Raw genomic sequence first — 20,016 nt, forward strand, 5'->3', positions numbered from 1 at the left:
TTGCTACTTTTATGAAATAAAGAATAATATCATTATTATTAATATTGTTATCATTTCATTCTTTCCCGGTCCTATAATCGATCTGGCTCAACTTCCAGAAGCAACGAATGCCCGACGCGAGAAGCATTAACAGGGGGAAGGGTGTGAGTGTTGACCACATTATTATGTTCTTGAGCGTTAACGCGGGGTTCTGCAGCTAACCCCTTTTCATTGCGCCCCATCAAAATACGGTCCCTGTGGCCTGGAGTCGAACCCGTATAGACTTGTGCTTAGCAGCAGAACAGTTCAGCCACTGAGCCACAGCGCCGGCTTTAAAATGTTTTCTAAACTTTGTCAATGAAGCAAACACGCGCGCGCGCGCGCGCGCACCCACCCACCCACCCACTTACCCACCCCCCTTCCCCACACACACACGCACACACGCACACACGCCCACGCAGACACGCGCACACATGCAAGAAGAACAATTTTTCAGGATAGCTACAGAATAAATCAGTACGCCCTCGGGTTAAAAGGGAAAACATGTCTTAAGCACTAAACAGGAGAGTAAAAATTAAACATGAAGCGAGAAACTGCGACGTGCCGAATTATCATTGCCATTGAGAAACATCTCAGGATTCACATCGCAAAATCAGACGAAGACAAGGTAAACACAGAACAAAGCCTTCTGCTTTCCGCTGTTAGTATAACTGTAGTGTATATTACCAACACGGCAATGGTTTCAAGCGTTGAAAACAGAAAACAAACAAACGAGCGAGGAAAAACATTCTGAATAGCTATACATCACCTCCTCGTGGGTCTTGAAATGCTTTCCGCAGTGCTCACAGGTTCCAGGACGCTGGTCACAGTTGATTTCATGGTTCTGAAAAATAAAACAGGGAGCGAGTGAGAGGTCATCATGATGGGCGCCACCGAGGGCAGTGTCTCATGCTGGCGACTGGTGAATAAATACTTCATTTTAGAACAGCGAAATCTATGGTTATAGACGTAAAGAGTGTGTTGTTTTCACGCCTGTAGTGAAAATAGTAAAGAAAACACCGTAGCCAAAAAAGAAAGAATAAGATGCGTTTGAAACATGAAGAGTGGTTTACAAAAAAAAAAGAAAAAAGAAATTGGTAGGTTTGTGCGGTTATTGGTAGTATACGTAAAGTGATGTCCGTATAAACCGTGTGGAAAGTCTAGGTGGCGCCACGCCCCCAACTTTCTGAGAACAGTTGGCATATATTTGAGCACGCATGGTAGTCGCCTTTCATCGTGATTGTCCAAAGCCAAAAAAGTCCGGGCGAACTGACAATGCGAATAAGTGTGTGTGTGTGTAAAAACATTTATTGTAATGAGGTCCGGAGGCTCGGCTTCTTAAGCCAAGGCGAGCCGCTCCCATGTTGGCACTATCAGGCCAAGCCTTTCAGCGACATCATGGGCCCTCTGGACGGCCCTTAGTTGTTCCTGAAACAATGGGCTTTGAATCCTTTTCTCTTACTGCGTCCATTCTTCAACGAGGTTAGGGAGAGTCGCGGGATACCCCGCCAGCATATGTCTGATTACAATGATGCCATTACAATCGTTGCAGTCCATCTTAATCTGCCTCTCTGGATATATTTTATTAATGGTGTACGGTGTGGGATATGTACCTGTTTGCAATAGGCGCAGTGAGACTGCCTGAGCCCAGTTCAGTTTTGAATGTGGCAATGGGAATCGCCTGCGTCCTAAATAGTAGTGTTTGGTAATGTCATTGTATGTTATTAAATGATATCTAGATTCCCTGGCTTGATAGTGAATGGCTTGGTTCTGACTGTCACGGTTAGCAAGTCCTCGTGCCATGTCATGAGCAACCTTATTGAGGTTTATCCGAATCTCGTCCACTTTCCCCATATGCACAGGAAACCATCGGATTTCAGTTCTTATAATCCCAATGTTTTCAAGAAGTTTAGCTGCAACACCAGCTATGTAGCCTTTATCAGAACACTTTATAGCGGATTTTGAATCACTGTAAATGCAGGCCCACTTATTACTCCTGATGGCTAGAGCAATTGCCACTTGTTCCGCCACCATGGGGTCCTTGGTAAAAATAGTGATAGCATCTTGCACCTTCCCTTGATAATTTGAGACAATGGCCGTATAAGCTTCTTTACCTTTCACCCAGGCTGCATCAACTATAGCTGCCAATTGGTTCTGCTGTTCTATTTCCTGCAAGAATGCTTTAGCTCTTGCCTTTCTCCTTTCGACATTATATTCTGGATGCATGTTTCTGGGGAGAGGGTTGGTTCTGATCTTGTTCCTAACGTCAGTCCTTAATTCTACTTCAGCCTCTATTGGGCTCCTTGATGTATTCAGTTCTGCACCTATTGCCTGTAATACGTTCCTGCCAGCTCGTGATTTTGTCAATCTTTCGTGTTGTGCTAGCTGTTGGGCCTCCGCGATTTCTTCCATTGTGTTGTGCCTCCCTAGACTCATGAGTTTGTCAGTTGCAGCGTTACTGGGTATCCCTAGGGCTACCTTAACGAGCTTCCTGAGCATCACATGAAGTTTGTTAAGTTCTGCCTGCTTCCATTTGAATAATCCAGCCACATAAGTGAAGTGACAGAGAGCAAAGGCATGTATTAGCCTCAAAGCGCTGTCTTCTCCTATGCCTCTGTGTCTATTGGTAATTCTCCTTAGTAACCTAATAACTTCCTCTGTTTTATACGAGATATGTTGTATTGTTCTATAGTTAGCATTGTTTGCGTCTATGTGATACCCAAGAACCTTGATTGTTTCAACTAGCCTGACTGCGGATCCTTCATGAGTGTATAAGCACTCTTGGCTCATCTTCCGGAATGTAACCTCTTGGTTTGCGACCTTTTCTGCGATGTTTAATGACCAAGAGTTCTGATTTGGCTGCCGAGCATTTCATCCCCATGTCTTTCAGTGTGTTCTCTACAACATATAAGCTTTCCTGTAATCTGGTCTCTGTCTGTCCTACATTACCCTTGGCACTCCATATGGTTATGTCGTCGGCATATACCACATAATGTATACCCTCAATTTTCTCTAGATTTCTTGCAACCTTGAACATTACTAAATTAAATAGCATGGGCGAGAGCACAGCCCCTTGTGGAGTGCCCCTATTTCGCAAACTCTTAGCTTCTGATTTAAGCTCACCCAGCATGAGTTGCGCAGTTCGATTTCTAAGAAAGTCCTTAATCATGTTAAAAAGTCTCTTACCTAACCCCATCTCCGAGAGGAGTATTGCCTTATGCTTTATACAATCAAAAGCTTTTTCCACGTCCAATCCTAAAAGAGCTTTCGTATGCGCTGGGCTGGCCTGTATAAGTTGGTGTTTGATCAGCAGCATAGCATCCTGAGTTGACAGCCCGGGACGAAAGCCGATCAAGTTGTATAAGAGGATGTCGTTCTGCTCAACGTATTTAGTGAGTCGATTTAGGATGACATGTTCCATAGCTCTACCTAGACAGGACGTCAAGGAAATAGGACGGAGGTTGTCCAGAGTTAGTTTTTTTCCTGGCTTTGGTATGAGGACAGTATTGGCCACCCTCCATTCCTCTGAGTATACCCGTTTTCTCCAACACTCATTGAATTGTTCAGTTAGATAAGAAATTGATTCATCATCCAGATTTCTTAATACATTGTTAGTTATTCCGTCAGGCCCAGCCGCCGATCTACTATTAAGACTGAAGAGCCGCCCTCACTTCACTCTCAGTGAAGTCCCGGTCAAGTTCTTCACATATGCCTCCCGTATATTCGGGGCTCTCGTCTTCTTCGTTTGGTTGTTTAAGTGGGAGATAGTTGGCTGCGAGACTATTCATGATATCCTTCTGTGTTTTATCTTGGCTTTCCTGATGAACCAACTAAGCTATAGCTGTTCTCTTGTTATTCCTTGTTTCATTCTCGTTGAGCAAGTGCTTGAGGAGGTTCCAGCTATCTCCATGTTTGAGTCTACCATCAGCCGAATTACTGATCTCATCCCACTGTTGCTTCACGAGGGTCTTCGAGTGATCATCAATTTCTCTGTTTAATTGCGCTATGTTTTGCGCTATTTTTGAATAAGTGAAATAAATTGTAACGACGCAGCTAATTCAGTAAATGCAATGAAATGGAACGGAATGCATTAGATGTAATAGAGACAATATGGCGCCTTTACGAGTGAAAAAGACTCGGTTTCTTATCGAATAAAGTGGGCTGATGCTAGAGACAGTGCAGTCTGCGGTCCCGTGCGCCACGTGGTGGGGATCTCTGCATCTTGCCATTGCGCGCACTTAACCGCTGCTTTGCGAACCGCTATGAGGAAAAATAGCTCACTGGATTTAAATAATCACTTCCTGAGCGCCCCTATTCACATAGGTTCCCACATGCCCGTTAGATCTGCATAATTTTAACATGAAGCACTCATAGCCTCTCTTCCCTCGGTTTTGCGGCTACCGATGGACTCTTCCTGCTGTATCACACGATTAGCCACTACCGGACATTGTTCAAACGGGCTGTGGATATAAAAAAACTGAGACGGGTCTGGGCGCCTCATCACGTTTTCAAGAACGCACAGCAGGCACTATCAGGGGTCTGGTTCTTGCAAGTGCGTTCAAGAATGGCTGGCCTCTTTTTTTTCGAGGTTTGTGATCCACATAAGAAATTTGCGTTTACCTTTTCACAAGGTTGAACACGCAAAAATGAAAATCATAATTGCCTAAGGATCCATGTGGAGAGCACCAGAGATAATAAATCTCCTTTGGCAGGCAGTGAGGGAAATGAAAATTTGCGCTAGTACCACATCTAAATAACACCTCATTATTCAGAAAACTTCTGCAGTGCCTCCAGGCCACAGAAGAGGCAACGGGGACATCAAAGTTGGAATCCTGGCTCGTCCTTGGGCTATTGTTTCATAGCACCGAATCACCAGCACACATATATTCCTTAGCGCAGAAACAAGCAGGACAGAAATAATGCCATGCGCCCTTGTGCATCTAGGAAGTGTAAGACGCAGCCACCTGGCAGTCAATGTACGTATGCGTGGGCGTAAACTTCAACAGAAACATGCAGTCGCCGTGGTTCTGTCCTTATTTCAACGCTTTCATTTCGATGTGATCAATTCTTCGTTGCGAAGCTGTCTTCAACGTACTGCCGTCTTCACTATGCCTTCATCATTGCGTTGTAGTATTGCCACTTGAAAAAGGGAGTGCCAGCGAAAAAGAAAGGACGCGCACATAAGGAAAAGACGTTAGACACGGCCGGACGCTTGACTTTCAACTGTATTTTATTGGAATTCACATTGTCGCACATAACCTGCGACGCATGCGCATCCTCAACTCTTCCCAATACATGTGCGTAGAGAACAACCCGAAAGTACATTGACACATGAAAGCAGCCGACGCATGCTTAACTTCGGTAGGAGCAGAAATTGCGCCTGCGTCCGAGGATATGTGCGGCAGTGTGAATTCCAATAAAATACAGTTGAAAGTCCAGCGTCCGTCCGTGTCTAACGCCTTTTCCTTGTGTGCGTGTGCTTTGCGTTTCGCCGGTACTCTATTTTTCAAGTTCATCATGCACTAGCTGGCCCAAGAGCTTGCGCTAATGCACATAATGTAGTCCTCATCCCGCCTCCGTCCTAATTCTTTCGTCGCGTCGTCATAATCATACCGCTGTCGTATCACTCTCGTCATTGTATTGCCATCAAGCCATCGCGGGCGTTGCGTCGTCGTCATGCAATGTCATGCCTTCATTATACCTTCTTGTCGTGGTCTCGCCATCATCGTCATTCCGTCGTCGTCATTCCAGCTTCTTTGCAATTCTGTCCTTCCAGCATCGCCATGCTGTCAACGTCACGCGTCGTCATCGTCAGCATTCTAGCATAGTCATTCCACTGTCACCTCGCCGTCGTCAATCCACTGTCAACTCGCCGTCGTCATTCCACTGTCAACTCGCCGTCGTCATTCCACTGTCAACTCGCCGTCGTCATTCCACTGTCAACTCGCCGTCGTCATTCCACTGTCAACTCGCCGTCGTCATTCCACTGTCAACTCGCCGTCGTCATTCCACTGTCAACTCGCCGTCGTCATTCCACTGTCAACTCGCCGTCGTCATTCCACTGTCAACTCGCCGTCGTCATTCCACTGTCAACTCGCCGTCGTCATGCCATCGTCGTCATTGCTTCGTCATCATTGCTTCCTTGTCATGTGTGGGATCTGCATGTCCGAGGGCCGAAAATTTATGTTGGCGAGGTGTTTCCCGCTGAAGATGTGTCCAACTTGGCCATCTGCTGTATGCCTGCCAACGGTCGTTAAACAACCATCATTCTTCGCGAACTAAAACCTTCACTTAAACTAATTTCAACAGCGCACGGGGTAACCTTTTTATCGTTACTACATCACAATAACCTTTACCTCATCTTTTTCTCCCTTTATCTATTCCATATATATCGGAGTGGGAGGATACAGAACGCCAATAAAGGCAGACCGCAATGATTATTCCTGTAAGGAGAACCTGGGCCAGCTGGCGCACGATGGTCAATAACCAACTTAAGCGGGGACCAGAATAACGCAAAGAAGTCTCGGATACCGGACAACAAATGCGCTGCCCCGTACCTGCATCACAAAGGGCTGCATGTATTCATTTGTTGTCTTCTTTGAGCATCGTTTTACGACATATCATACGCAGTGTAAGGTTCCCGAAAAAAGACAACAGAAAACATCAATGACTAAACAGAAAGTCAGGACAGGCGATGACTAAAGACTGTTGATTTGACAGCCAGGCGTACCAACAATCATTTCTCGCATAAGTGCGGCATTGCGTTCATTGAATCATTACCATTAATGAATAGAAAAACAAGCACCAAGAAAGTACGAAGACAGTGAAGGCGATAGAACAAGCGCTTTCGTCTCGATTTCTGCAACATCTTTTTGGTGATCTTATCAGTTTAACGTGACTTAGAGTACCCCTTAGCGTTTTCTTTTTCTCAATGAATTCCACGAGTGCAGTATCAATACCGAGTTTGAGATCTAGTTGGCATGGCAAGGCAGTAATTGTCGAATATTTTCAGTGCCAGGCATCGGAGGCTTTGGGGCGGTATGCGAAATAATGTGCCTCACCACTTTGTCGCGGGCGGCAACGTCCACGCCACAGAAATTGCATTCCAGGTATCTCATGGGGCAGTCGTTCTTCATGTGGTCTGCTATGGTTTTGATGTCCTGCAAATTTCTGCAGAGAGTGCACACCACTTTTCCTTTCAGGTTGCAAGTCTTGTAGTGATCCTGCGAAGTAACAGTTCATAGCGCTCGAACAAGAAAGAAAGAGGACTGTAGGAAAAAATTATTGTCATCTTCAATAGAAGCGCGAAGCATCTACTGCGAAAGCACAGATTAGCGTGGCGTTCCAACTTTTCGGTCAGTGTTCGAACTGTACTCGGGTCTGGCTAACGAGGATACGACGAACGTGGACGCCGGTAGGCCAAAATTTTCGGCACCCTGAAATGCCTTCACACGCCTTGTAGGGCTTGTAGTGAAATCTTTCAGGCGTCACTACACAGCCCGGCAAGAGAAGGGCCAGTAAAACGACGTCACTTTGAGGTTTCAGCACTGACGCTGCTTTGCAAGTTTAACATTTAATACCCTCAGAAGATTTAAAATAAAAGGCAAGCACTGTGAATGTTATGTTTCATCAGGTATGTTCCTGGGCTGCCATTCTAAAAATTCTGGGTAAATATTTAGTAAGGAACGTACGACCTGGTATTAGCAACTTTAGTGATCGAATAATGTCGCAAGGAACCCGCATATGCTGCTGCGATAAGCATATGGTATACGTATGCCTAAATATACGCGGCACCATTGTGTACACTTTATGTATTAAACTTCATTTTATGTATGTGACAATTAGTTTATGTGTAACAAGTGCGATTCCATTGGTAAATGGGTATATGTTAGTGAGTTAGGAGTCGGACACTACTTTAGAAGCGTACCGTGGATACTGTGCTTCGTACTTTGTACATGTTATCGTCTTGGTGGAATTGTGCCGTGATTGTGACTCATGATTGTTCGTATCGTTTCTTGTTGAAATAAACTTTTTGTGAATACGGCGACAATTGGCTTGGTGGATCCCTATAATTGCTATCGTAAAATAAATGAGAAGCGTGGTCCATTACCACGATGTCTTGGTCGTACAATCGTAGTAACCAAAGTGGTCACGATAGTTGTTTGCAGGTAACTGAAGATGAATACTTACAAGAACGTCTCGTAATTTGCCGCTAAAACGGCAAGTCTTGGTTTGGTTAGGACAAGCTGACGGCGCGTTCTCCAGGATGGCCCATTCTGCCGCATTTTTCTTCATCTGTCCGAATAAAATAGGTTTTGCAATGTATCTTTTGAAGCAAAATATAAATTTTACCCGCTTCTCTGTTAGGTTGCAAATATTGAAAGGGACCGACAGCCGCCAAGGAGAACACATCATGCGATTCTAATGAAAATAAAATCACCAGGATATATAGAGACGGAATGGAACATGCTGTTCGCGGTTTAAGTAGGAATTGGAATTTTTCATTTTCACAGGAGGTCGCGTAACACGGTAGGTCGTGCCTCGTTGAGGTTAAACCTTTGTAATAGAGCCGCATGCTTACCATGGGAACAGCGGATTGCTTTACGTCAGTCGGCTGCACCATATGTATTGTTTAAAATTGCAGCCTTTACATCTTATATGCGTTTGAACTTTATTCTATATGCTTATTCTCTGGCCTGTATACTAACGTATTTGAGGCAATAGTGGCACCATTTGCGGCGATAATTCAGACTGTAAAGAAGTGCTTTTACTCCGCTCTGCCATTGCCACTGACAGCAAGCACTTTTGATGTCACCGCAAAGGATATTATTTGTCAACGAGGCTGGCATTCTAAACGTTACATGATAATGCATTACCAACTGCCCAGCTGTTCATAATGCTCCTTTTGTAGTTGCAGTAACGCAACCTATATTAAGCACATTGCAATGACAAATATTCTAAGTGAAAATTGTGCGATATTAGTGGTGAGCAAGCTATACATTTATTCGCTAACTTTTTCACAAATATTCAATATTCAAGTTGATTCAGGCACGATTCGATCCATATTTGATTCAGTCTGAAAGCTACTTTTCATACCCTTATAGCAACAATTTAAATGCATAAAATATATAGGGTAAACATTTGTAGAATAAATACCAGCGCACTTATAAACAATGCAGTAATAGAGTAAAAACAGCAATACGAAAATCAACAGTAGGGGGGACAAGATTCAGCAACTTCTGAGGGGGAACTGATAAGTTTGTCCTTCCGACCAGGATTACTTCACTGATGCGCAAGTAGGTTTGACAAAGTGTGCTCGATCATTTGTTCACCGTACATGGTCCTGCAAGATTATAGATAGTTTTGATGTGACGACGTCACGAAATCACCCTTCGCACTTTGCCAGCACCCAAACATGGGGGCCACAATGAAGCCTGTGCACGCTATCATCACGCATGCATGGTTCTTGCTTTTTGACTGTGACTGATGTTAATAAATGTTATCGATTTGTCACGCCTGGTGCAAGACATGTTATTCGTGCTGTCACTTTGGCTGTTTATGCAGCTTAACGAAGTGACAGTACCCTAAAATGGCACCTACGATGACGCCAGTGCAACTCATCGATGTATGCCCCATTCCAGGGTGTGTTTTGATACTGGCCAGCATTCTAGATAGTATACGTCGACAGCTAGAAAGAAAGCTTCGAGCCCAAGGAATCAAACATACCAGGAACCGCGTGGAAGATGTCTCGCTGACATGACGCCGTCTCGCGTCTTCCAGAAAAGGCAAAGAAAAACACATAATATCGCTGTATTCTAATAATTTTTGTATTGCAACCTACGAAAAACAACTTTGCGTGTATTAGGAGCGGAAGAAAGCGTCACTGCGTTTTCTTTTGAGCAGACGACCTTCTCGACGAGCTTCGAAGCCTCCCGCTCAGCAGCCATCTTGCTTGGACTGCAAAGCAGCCCTCATCGTTTTCGGCTGCGATCATGTCTTCGCGACACTCTCTTGTGTCGTGTCTGTCAGAATTGCAGGGAGACTTAAAATGTCTGCCCCCAATTTGGCCGTCTATTAGGCCGAGTACGTGGAATGTTGGAACACAGCCTGAGCGTTTCTAGTTGTGTCGTTGGAAAACCGCAGTGTCAGCACTCACCGAGCTTTGGGGAGCATTACACTTGCATATGCAGCACGTGAACGTGTTGCAGTCGTCTGTGAGCAGTTGGGCACACCTGAGGCAGTAGACGTGGTCCTGGCCGTCCTTCAGACCAGCCGCTGTGACACTATTGCACGTCGAGCAGATGAGCTCCGGCTGGAGCTTTTTGGCGAATGGCACGTCAACCTCGTCCGGGAAATCCGGATGGTCCCGCAGCTTGTAGACGTTCTCGTAGGCCATCGTGAGTCGATCGCTAAAGAAAAAAAAAAGATATCAGCGAAGCTGCACTCGTGAGTTGGCTTCATACAGCAAACTCACCCTTCTTTAGCGTTTCTAATTCGAGAAGGAACTATAGTCGGATACAACTTTGGAAAAAGGGGGAGGCCCCGTCCAGATGGCCGAAGCGCAACGTCCGATTGCCTTCGAGACTAAAATAATCCCTCTCAAAAATCGTGCTTCTGAAACGCGCAGTTCTCGGTATAAATAAAGACTCTTGTATTTTAATGACTGGTTTAGTAGAGCTCTCATGTGCTACAGCACATGCCGGATCGCGACAGAAAAATAACCCCGTGCCTTTCACAACGCTGCCCGTCGTCTGCTCTTTAACTTCATTGCATGTCAAGAAAGTAGAAAAAGCAGCTCTGCATGGCTTTTGTGCTTGTTTACATGTACACGGCACACTTACTACTCCTGTTCCGAGCTTCAAATGAATCAGTTGATACTGAACAAGTACTTATATAAAACAATGCATTTATCGCAACCATTACACTCTCAAGATTCTCGGCGTCAGCGAAAGCACAGTGTTCAAGGTGAGGAGAGAGGTCAAAGTTTCGCATATTTCGGGTGGCAAAGTGTCGACGCCCTCGGGAATGCACCCACGAAATGTGGAGAAAAGAAGGCGCAGCACGAAGTATTACACGTTGTGTGCGCCGAGGTCGTGTGCACGATTTCTTTCGCCGCAACAAGATACCGACGGTTGTGACGATCACTAACGAGTTCTCGAAGTGTATATGGTGTTATGTTTCTGCCCTGGTATTTGCCTGACGCAAGGCCAATGCTATGGTGTATCGACCGTTGAGGCAGCATTCATCCCCGCATGGTGCCTGCTTCGGGCACACGACTACGTGCACCGCTCGGGTTTCCTCGCGGCTGCACAGCGTCCACGACGGAAGCGGCCACCGGATCACGCACTGCTATTCGCACTGCCTGCTGCAATGTAACCCCCCATCCTTTGTCCGGCGGCGCCCACACCACGAACGACTACCGCTGTGTTCGGGACGATTTCCAAAGGAGGGCTGTGTTTCGACCCCGTGCCTTGCAGTTGTTTCCCTTTGTCCTATGGGGGCCATAAAACTTCCTCGGCGCACCGTTCTCACCGACCGCCAGATCGGCCCGACGTCGCAGCGCGGTTCGAGGAAGCCCCAGCCACCAACAGTGGCGTTAGGACCACGGAGGCTGCACGGACCCTCTCTCTCTCTCTCGACCTTGTTTCTTCTTTAGGGGCTGTCTGGGGAATCTGGGGACTGAGGGGTGTTATTTAAGCAGCTTGCAGCTGCTCTGTTGGTCTCCCTCCTGATAACGACCACAACATGTAAAAATTCTATAAAGAATTCTTCGCCGAGAAAGCTCTCCTCGTCTCTGACTCTGCGTGAAGTGGGGTCCAGACCTCCTGCCGGCCACACATACCTCGGCACACGCAACAATGAATCTCCCATCACTGAAGCGGTGAACTGTGCGTCACCTGCTTGTCGAGATTAGATTCAAGCACGAGAAGGGGAGCCGCAATTTGCTGCTTATCGACCAGGATGACATCGCTGAATGGTGGAATCGCTACCTTCTTGACGTGGAGCGCTTCAGGCGGAAGGCTGAAAATCTTTTTCCTGGTCGAGACATGGGTAACGGCGGGACACACAGTGTCGATCGTGTGGACAGACATCGTGGTGCAGAAGCGCGGACGCCTATATGCTCGAGCAAATGGCCTGTCGACGGGTCTGAAACAACCTTCTGGAAAAGGCCAGCGCCTGATTGTGACGCACATCGGTAGCGAGGATGGCTTCGTTGACGGCTGCTTAGATAGATTCCATGGCCAAAAAACAGGCAACTACCACGAAGAAATGGACGGCAATCGCTTCGAGGGATGGTTCATTGATGTTCTGCAGAAGTTGCCTGCTGGTAGCGTCATTGTTTTGGACAATGCACCTTACCATTCCCGGAGAGAAGAGAAATTGCCGATGACAGCTTGAAAGAAGGAAAAAATACAGGAGCGGCTCAAAAGCAAAAACATCACATACAGCGAAAGGATGATTAGAAAGTAGCTGCTTGAGTTGGTAGCATCTGTAAAGCCACGCTTTCTGAGCTACATCGTAGACAATGCAGCTGAAAGGGCTGGTCGCATTGTATTCAGGCTGCCACTGTACCACTGCGAATTTAATCCTATCGAGCTCGTGTGGGCAAAGGTGAAAAATGGCATCGCTGCGGACAACAGAGACTACAAGCTATCCACGGTCGCAGACGTCTTGAGGGAAAAATCAAGCACGTAACGGCAGATGACTGGAGGAAGAACGTTCACCACGTGATGGACCTGGAGGTAAAATTCAGGCTTGATACGCTTGGAAGTGACCGCATCCAACCCATCATCATCCAAGTGGGTGAAGATGACAGTGAAGAAAGCGACTCCGACTGCGAGCTGTCCGGCATTGAGCCATTCGATGAAGCATAACAGCTTCTTATTAACAAAAGAACAGCCCTTATTAGGGCTACCAAAATTTTGCCGGTGGGTTCGCAGCATCCAAGCATTCTCCCGTGACCTCTCAAATAAATAAGCAGTTCATTTGGTGACATATTTCTTTTAATGGAAGCCCAATTCTTAAAGAGCAACGTCCTGCACAGATCGTAATAATATTTGGGGTTTTACGTGCCAAAACCACTTTCTGATTATGAGGCACGCCGTAGTGGAGGACTCCGGAAATTTTGACCACCTGGGGTTCTTTAACGTGCACCTAAATCTAAGCACACGGGTGTTTTCGCATTTCGCCCCCATCGAAATGCGGCCGCCGTGGCCGGGATTTGATCCCGCGACCTCGTGCTCAGCAGCCCAACACCATAGCCACTGAGCAACCACGGCGGGTTGCACAGATCGTGCTCAATATAAGAATTGGCATGGAAACGCGCTGAAATCCTGGAAAATCTGATTGCAAATACAGTTATTAACCCTGAATAACTATGTGGGGCCCAAAATGCTCATTCGGGCAGCAGCTGTCCAGCTTCAAACGAAAAAGCAGTAGTCAACGTAACAGTGACAGCCACTCTTAGCAGCCTGCACGCCAAAGCACATTGTGCTTTGCATGCAGTTGTGCTGCCCCTATTGCTTTTTCCAGCCCGTTGAGATGAATAATGCCAATGTCAGAAGGCCCAAAATACTCTATTGGGCAGCCACCTACGAGCATGACGGGCCCTGTGATGAAATAACAGTCATTGGGGCAGGCTTCAGAGGCACCTTTAGCATCTGCACTTCAAAGCGCAGCCATGTAGTAGCCATTGTAGGTGAAGCCGAAGTAGTCAATGCGAAATTGACCGCCACCTTTAGCAGTTTGCATGCGAAAGCACAATCATGTGGTCGCCATTCATTTTGGTTACCTGGCCCAGGCAAGTAATGCAAATAAGAGAACAATTATCTAACACCATTAGCTTAGTGAGGCCCAGAAAACTCATTTGGGTAGCTATCAATAGCAGTAGTTGAGGGCACGCTTGAAAGGCACCATTAGCAGTGTGCACATCAAATCACAGTCATGCCACAGCCATTGTTGTAATTGATTATCTGACCGGGAAAGTAACACCAATGTAAGCACAATTATTCACCCTGAATAGCTCTGCTAGCATTGTTTGTACTAAAAGATGCTGAGTGATGTTGAATGTGTTTTATTGAGCTAATTATTTAATTCACAAGCCATCGGCATAGCGATGGACGGCCAGGTTCAGACAATGACATTTGTGAAGGAATAAATGGTGAAAGTTGCAAAATCTCTCAGTTCACTGCTTTGCTGGGCTCCATTCATTGAAAAATGTTTTTGCAACGACGAAAGCGTTAGACAGGAAATGACACCACACTACACTATGTTATGCGTGTTAAAAAATTGTGCCATCATATGTGATGGGCAGTGAAACCGCCTGTTTACTAAGACTGAATGCATGAAAAATGCAACAGCATAGAAAGGTGTTGCTTCGCAATATGCAGCCTTTCATGTGCACTTCTGGCGAGCTGCCACATTTACTGATGCATAAACATGAACATAGGTAAGAGGCAAAGTTGCTGTGCAACCCACATGACGCTTTTAAGAAAATGTATCTCTAAACCTTTCCGTTTTCACAGGCCATCAAAATTTATTTTGAGCAAGTTGGTTAATCATATTGCAGAAACAACACAAGAAGCAAGGACAGAAAGCACAGTGAGTAGGGAGATTGAGAAGACGAGGTAGACCAGTGGCAAAGGTTTTAATGTGATGGAAGAGGCAAGCCCTCCAATGTACAGGAGTCAGTGCTTTGAATGAGATTCGTTCATGAAAATGTGTAAAGACTTTGATGAAAAAAAACTAGCAAAAACAAATGCTAATATAAAATAAAAGGACAGAAATATGAGTAAGCGCAAACACGCATGGAAGCAGGCACACAAACGCGAAAACTAAGTCAAACTCAAATATAAAGAAATGTAGGAAATAAAAAAAAAATGAAAAACGCAAGAAAACATACACACATTTAGAAACAGACCTGGGTAGAGGTATTGTAGGAGCGGGTTCACAAGCTGCTGTGCCTACCTTCTGGTATGTTATTTTTTAACCGTTCTCTTAACACTGTCTTGGGAATTTTTAATTGCAACATATCACGAGAATCGAAAAGCAGCGCGAAGCTGTGTTGTGGGAAACCATATCGAGCTCTGGCAACAGAACTTATGCGTGACTGTGGCACAGCACGCATTCTACAGCTTGCGCGCGCGGTGGGCACTGGTGGAAAGCAATCAATCGACGGTGCCACACAACGCACGAGCACCGCCGTTAGACGCTCGGCCATCTCACTGCTGGCAACGATCGTTCACGCTAAGTTGACGGAGAAATCTTTGCGTTGGAGGCTTCTTTTGCAAATATTTTCTGTTGAGACGCTCGTAGGTTTGTTTCATGCGCGCACGCTTTTCTCATTTCTTTTGGGAAGGGTTTTGCTCCATCACTTCACCCCGTCCGACGAGAAACGCAGCGACACAGTACACGAACATACCCGCCGCTGACAGTAGGCACCAGACTTTGGCAAACTTTTGTCGTCGTAACTTCACTAGGGAGCGAAATAAAACAGACATGGAACAAACAGGCAGGATGTGTGTTTGCAGCGGTCGCTGTGGGATCCTGTTTTCAGACAAAGCATAGTGCAGTGTCAGCGATGCTCGCGGCAATGTTTCTTCGCCGGATCACGGCTTAGAATGAACGCACGCGGCACAAATGCCGCATCGTAAGCTCGCAGTAATATTTCCGGCATGATAAACAATCACAGTTTGGGAATTCACTGTGACGAAGCGTTGACGCGCACAGCTGACGGGACTAGGCCCAGTTCGAAGCCCAGGCGGCCATCTTCTCCGACGGCGGGGTCACCGGCCGTGCGGTGCATGACGTCGGTCCAGAATGCGCGCCCATTGGTGGATGTTCGTGTGCATCCGCCTCGGAGGAGTAAACGCCCCCTTTTTTCTAAAGTTGTATCTGACTATAGGCATCCACGTACGCAACCAAACACATGAAAAACATGCGGACTCTCAGTGACCACGCCTGATATTTAGCCCTTCCCGTTATCCCGTACAGATAAAGGAAAACGAAGAAAGAAGAATCGCTAGAAAACGCTGCATCAACAGAAATATTCATTTATGTAATAATTGCGGAGACCACAGGTAAACAATCTTAGATATTCATTAACACGAGCCATATGTTACATCGAAGAAAATCCAAATTCGTTGAAGAAAATTCAGCCCGGTTCCGGTGCCCTCAGACTTAGCAGCGTAACGTCAATCACCACATAAGCACGGCGGGTGACGTCACGTCAGTGAGCGCGTATGCAATCGATAGAGGTTAGAAAGGGGTTAGAAAAGCCCAGAAAGGAGGCTAAGAAAGCCTCGCTTTGAAAATGTTGAAAATCACTCGCAGGAAAATGGCAACGCCTCACACGTACATAAACTTACAAAAGTATGCTTTGTGCTGCATCCGTAGTTTTTGTTGTGTTCTTATACTTTGACTTCGTGAAAACAGATTGCCTCCATCGCTTGCTAGGAGCTAACGTGACCCTTGTGACTTCAGTGTGCCTTACAATCGTATTTGCTTTGCTATGAAGTTATATCATCGAACATGAATGCGCGTGTCGTGGGCTTTCTGTAGTAATTGAACTTTGCTTCTGTGTTCCTTATATTTTTTAAGCCCTGGCACATTGCCGTGACGACCTACGTATGTGTTTCGCTCATCAGCACTCTTGAATCTCAGGCTTATACGAGCAAGTAACGCTGTTTGCTACATCTTCAGTTTTCAACTACATCGATGCTAATTAATTGAGGTGCACTGTAAACATCGAAGGACGCTGAAGCAATAAAATTAAGAAAAGCGTCGAATATTAATCTGAGCTAACTTAAGCAGCTGCCGTGTCAGACATGTAGGCACAATATGGGAAATTGATAAAGCGAGTGATACGATCGAAAATAATATCTGGCTGCTATAAAAATGGTATTGTACTTAAAAAAGTAATTAATAAGGGGTGTCACGTGCCAAAACGCTGACATGATTGTGCAGCACGCAGTAGGGGACGACGGGGGGGGGTGCCCTGGGCTTATTCTGACGAGTTGGCTTTATTTAGTGTGGACCCAATACGGCGGTACAGGAATTATTTTGCATCCGCCGCCATACGAATGCGGCCGCCGTGGCTGGGATTCGAACCCGTAGCCTCGAGCTCGTGAACAGAACACCGAGCCACTCCGCCATGAGCCCGTAAATGCGAAATTAAGAACCGTTCACAGATTGATTTTCATTTTATTTTTTGATGCTCACACTGTGTACTACTCTACAATGTAAATACGTACAAAAGGCAAACCACTACTACTACGCTTCGCGGTTGAGGTGTTTACGTTCAGCTCACCTGCCAATGACGCGAGTTTTGAGCTTTCCGGTGCCTTGAAACCGCAACAATAACACTGAAACACTCTCAGAAATCGCTGAAACTCTTCACGATTCGAGCGTGCCAGAGTGCCACCGGTAAGCGTCGTTTCGAGTTTAGTGATCCGTAGCGTTAATAAGCCCTACGATTCGCGAACCGTCGTCGTCTCTAGCACATTCCGCTTCAACTCCGAAAACGAGGACCGCACCAAGTATGGCTGCCAGCGAGCGGCACTGCAAACGTTGCGAGCTAACCTCCCACCTTGCTTAACCAGATGCACTACGATAGGTTACCGTCCAGCGAACAGCGGGCTTCAACGAACGTTTCACAAACTCACCCTCGTATCGGTAGCACAGGTTTCGAAACAGCCCACCCTGGGACAACGCTGGCAGATTGCTGGATCAAGAACACGGCGCCGGAAATAAATACCCGCTCGCTGTGTCTTCCAGCATGCAGGCAATGCAGGCGTCTCGTCGCAGCGGTGGCGTAGTGGCGTTGATAAGATACGAAAACAACAAGGAAGCTGTTGCCACGGCTGCAGGAGTGAGGCGTTGCCCGGTGCCCGTAAAGCGCCGAGAACATCCCGCCATCTTTTATCGAATGTTGTATTCTTGAGAGAAAAAACAAGTTTAACTGACGGGCATGTTCAGTTTCATAACGCAATAAAAGTACTGCATACATCAAATAGTGACGCCTGGATGAGAAAGAAGTGCCACTGAAAATAGCGATGGGGCCCAGATATTAAGAGACAGGCAACTACGCGGAAGATTTCAACTAGACGTGTTTCAACTAGAAACGTGTTCTGCATCTGTTTTCTTTTTACCGAAAAGCGAGCTACGTAAATCGATTGACTCGCAAGTCGATTTAATAGTGTGGTATAGTGTTTGTTGCTGACCGTACACAGCACATAACGTCATTTGGGAATTCGGAAGAACCATTTACGAAAACAACGCGCGCATTGTCTTTGAAAGGACCTTATAGATAGCGAAGCGTCTTGTCGTAAACTTCTTCAGCTCATCCGTAACGGCGCCATGACTTTAGTATGCAGGGGACCTGAAGTAATAGTGCAAGTCTCCAAGCCTGCTTAAAATGACCTCCCTGTACTGGGTACCAACGTACCAGCCTCGCTGACTTATTAGCTATGATGACATCCTAGTGAGTGCGAGGTCGCGGGTTCGATTCCCCGCCTCGGCAGGCGCATTCCGATGGGACCGAGTTCAGAAGAGCTCGGCTTTTGCAATTCGCATGCGCTTCAAAAAAAAAAAAAGAAGAAAAGAAACGCGCTGGCTCAAATTATGTTGTGCCCCAGCGATGGTTCTCACGCAGAAATATAAACGAATCTCTAAGTCTATACTTGTGATGACAGCACTCGCCGAAAACAATCGCAGACCCTGTAACGGGCCATGAACGCGTTGTTTTGCACAAGACCTAAAACGTGGCATCTATGATGCGTCTCCGGCCCTGCAATCACTTTCGGCGAATACGACCTGCGAAAGAGTGGCCTCCGAGATTTGCTTCAGATGGAGCCGCGACTTCACTTCTTCGATTATCCGCCCCTGACGTAACCTGGCTGTTCCTGACGCTGCATGGCAACAGTTGTTGGCTGATAGCTCTCGCGTTGATTTGGTGCGTTAAGTATCATCAATCCAATCCATGTCAAAGCAAGCCGAGGAACGCCAGGTCGTAAATTCAATGAGTGAATAGTCCCCTTTTCGCCACTGAAATCTGTAATATGATAGTTTGAAAACAATCAACGGAGTTTGTTTAGGCATGCTAAAGTATTACACAAAGTGCGGGGTATAACAAACTGCCACGAGAAGCCACCTCTGTTAACTACTCACGGCCTCCCTATGGTTCACTTGGGTACACAATGGCCCTTAAGAGAATTACAGTGGAGGTCAGTGTCATACTGCGCAATGTTTTATCTCCGCTAGCCACTCTTAAATTCGAAAGATAACAAAGAAACCTGAAAGGAAGCTACGAACCGGACAGTGAGTGGTGGAACGAAACAGTGTACGATGAAAAAAATCCGCCTGGATTGGAAACGAGATTTATCATATCATGCTTGAGGTATGAAGGCGTACAATACTGATGAACATGAGCAGAAATACCCAATTCGCTTTTTAAGCAGAAAAAAAAAGTCACGTGTAATTTCAAGTCTGATATCTTAACACGTATTTTATTCGTTGAATTTTTGTGCTCGAGGCAGCTCTTCCTTGAAACACTTAGTACCACTAAGCCGTTTCGTACCGGGCATTTCTGTTTAGCAGCTGAATCCTTTTGAAGCCAGTTCGGTTTTCTCCCATTAAGATGCAGAAGAAAGGGTATACTTGGAGTTTAGCCAGTGTGTAGACAGACTGGCTACCCTGTGGAGTACGTAAACGGAACATGAATAGGCAATGTACGATTTAAGATTGATAACTGTAGTTCAATAAGAACGATAGGGTGGTGCCAAGAGGAAGGAAATAGAGTTCGCTACGGCACAAGATTAGATAGAGTGTGACATTATCTAATATACTGGCACAGGAAGGGTTCGTCTAGCACGTAGGGATAGCGATAATCAAATATCTCGGATAGAGCCCTGCACTTTGCAACGCGCGGAGATTTAGTGTTTCTGCTGGCTATTGTGACGCGCCCGTATCAAGACATCGGGCTCTTTATGAGGAGGAGGA

At 46.1% G+C, this 20,016-nt stretch overlaps 1 protein-coding gene across 2 annotated transcripts in view; it reads right to left on the reverse strand.

Moving 5' to 3' along the window:
* Positions 1-17,828, reverse strand: part of LOC142564640 (TNF receptor-associated factor 6-like) — a 50,402-nt gene extending 32,574 nt beyond the window's left edge. The window contains exons 1-5 of one of the 2 annotated variants that reach the window (XM_075675713.1): positions 17,682-17,828; positions 10,175-10,427; positions 8,209-8,313; positions 7,080-7,241; positions 788-862 (exon numbers count right to left, since the gene is read on the reverse strand). In XM_075675713.1, the coding sequence (XP_075531828.1) occupies positions 788-862; positions 7,080-7,241; positions 8,209-8,313; positions 10,175-10,414 (582 nt within the window). In that variant the 5' untranslated portion in view covers positions 10,415-10,427; positions 17,682-17,828. Of the gene's footprint in view, positions 1-787; positions 863-7,079; positions 7,242-8,208; positions 8,314-10,174; positions 10,428-17,681 lie in introns of those variants that run through there. The other variant, XM_075675714.1, reaches the window with a different exon arrangement.
* Positions 17,829-20,016: the final 2,188 nt, after the last annotated feature.

The sequence above is a fragment of the Dermacentor variabilis genome, chromosome 11 (assembly GCF_050947875.1).
Source record: "Dermacentor variabilis isolate Ectoservices chromosome 11, ASM5094787v1, whole genome shotgun sequence".
Lineage (NCBI taxonomy): Eukaryota > Metazoa > Arthropoda > Arachnida > Ixodida > Ixodidae > Dermacentor > Dermacentor variabilis.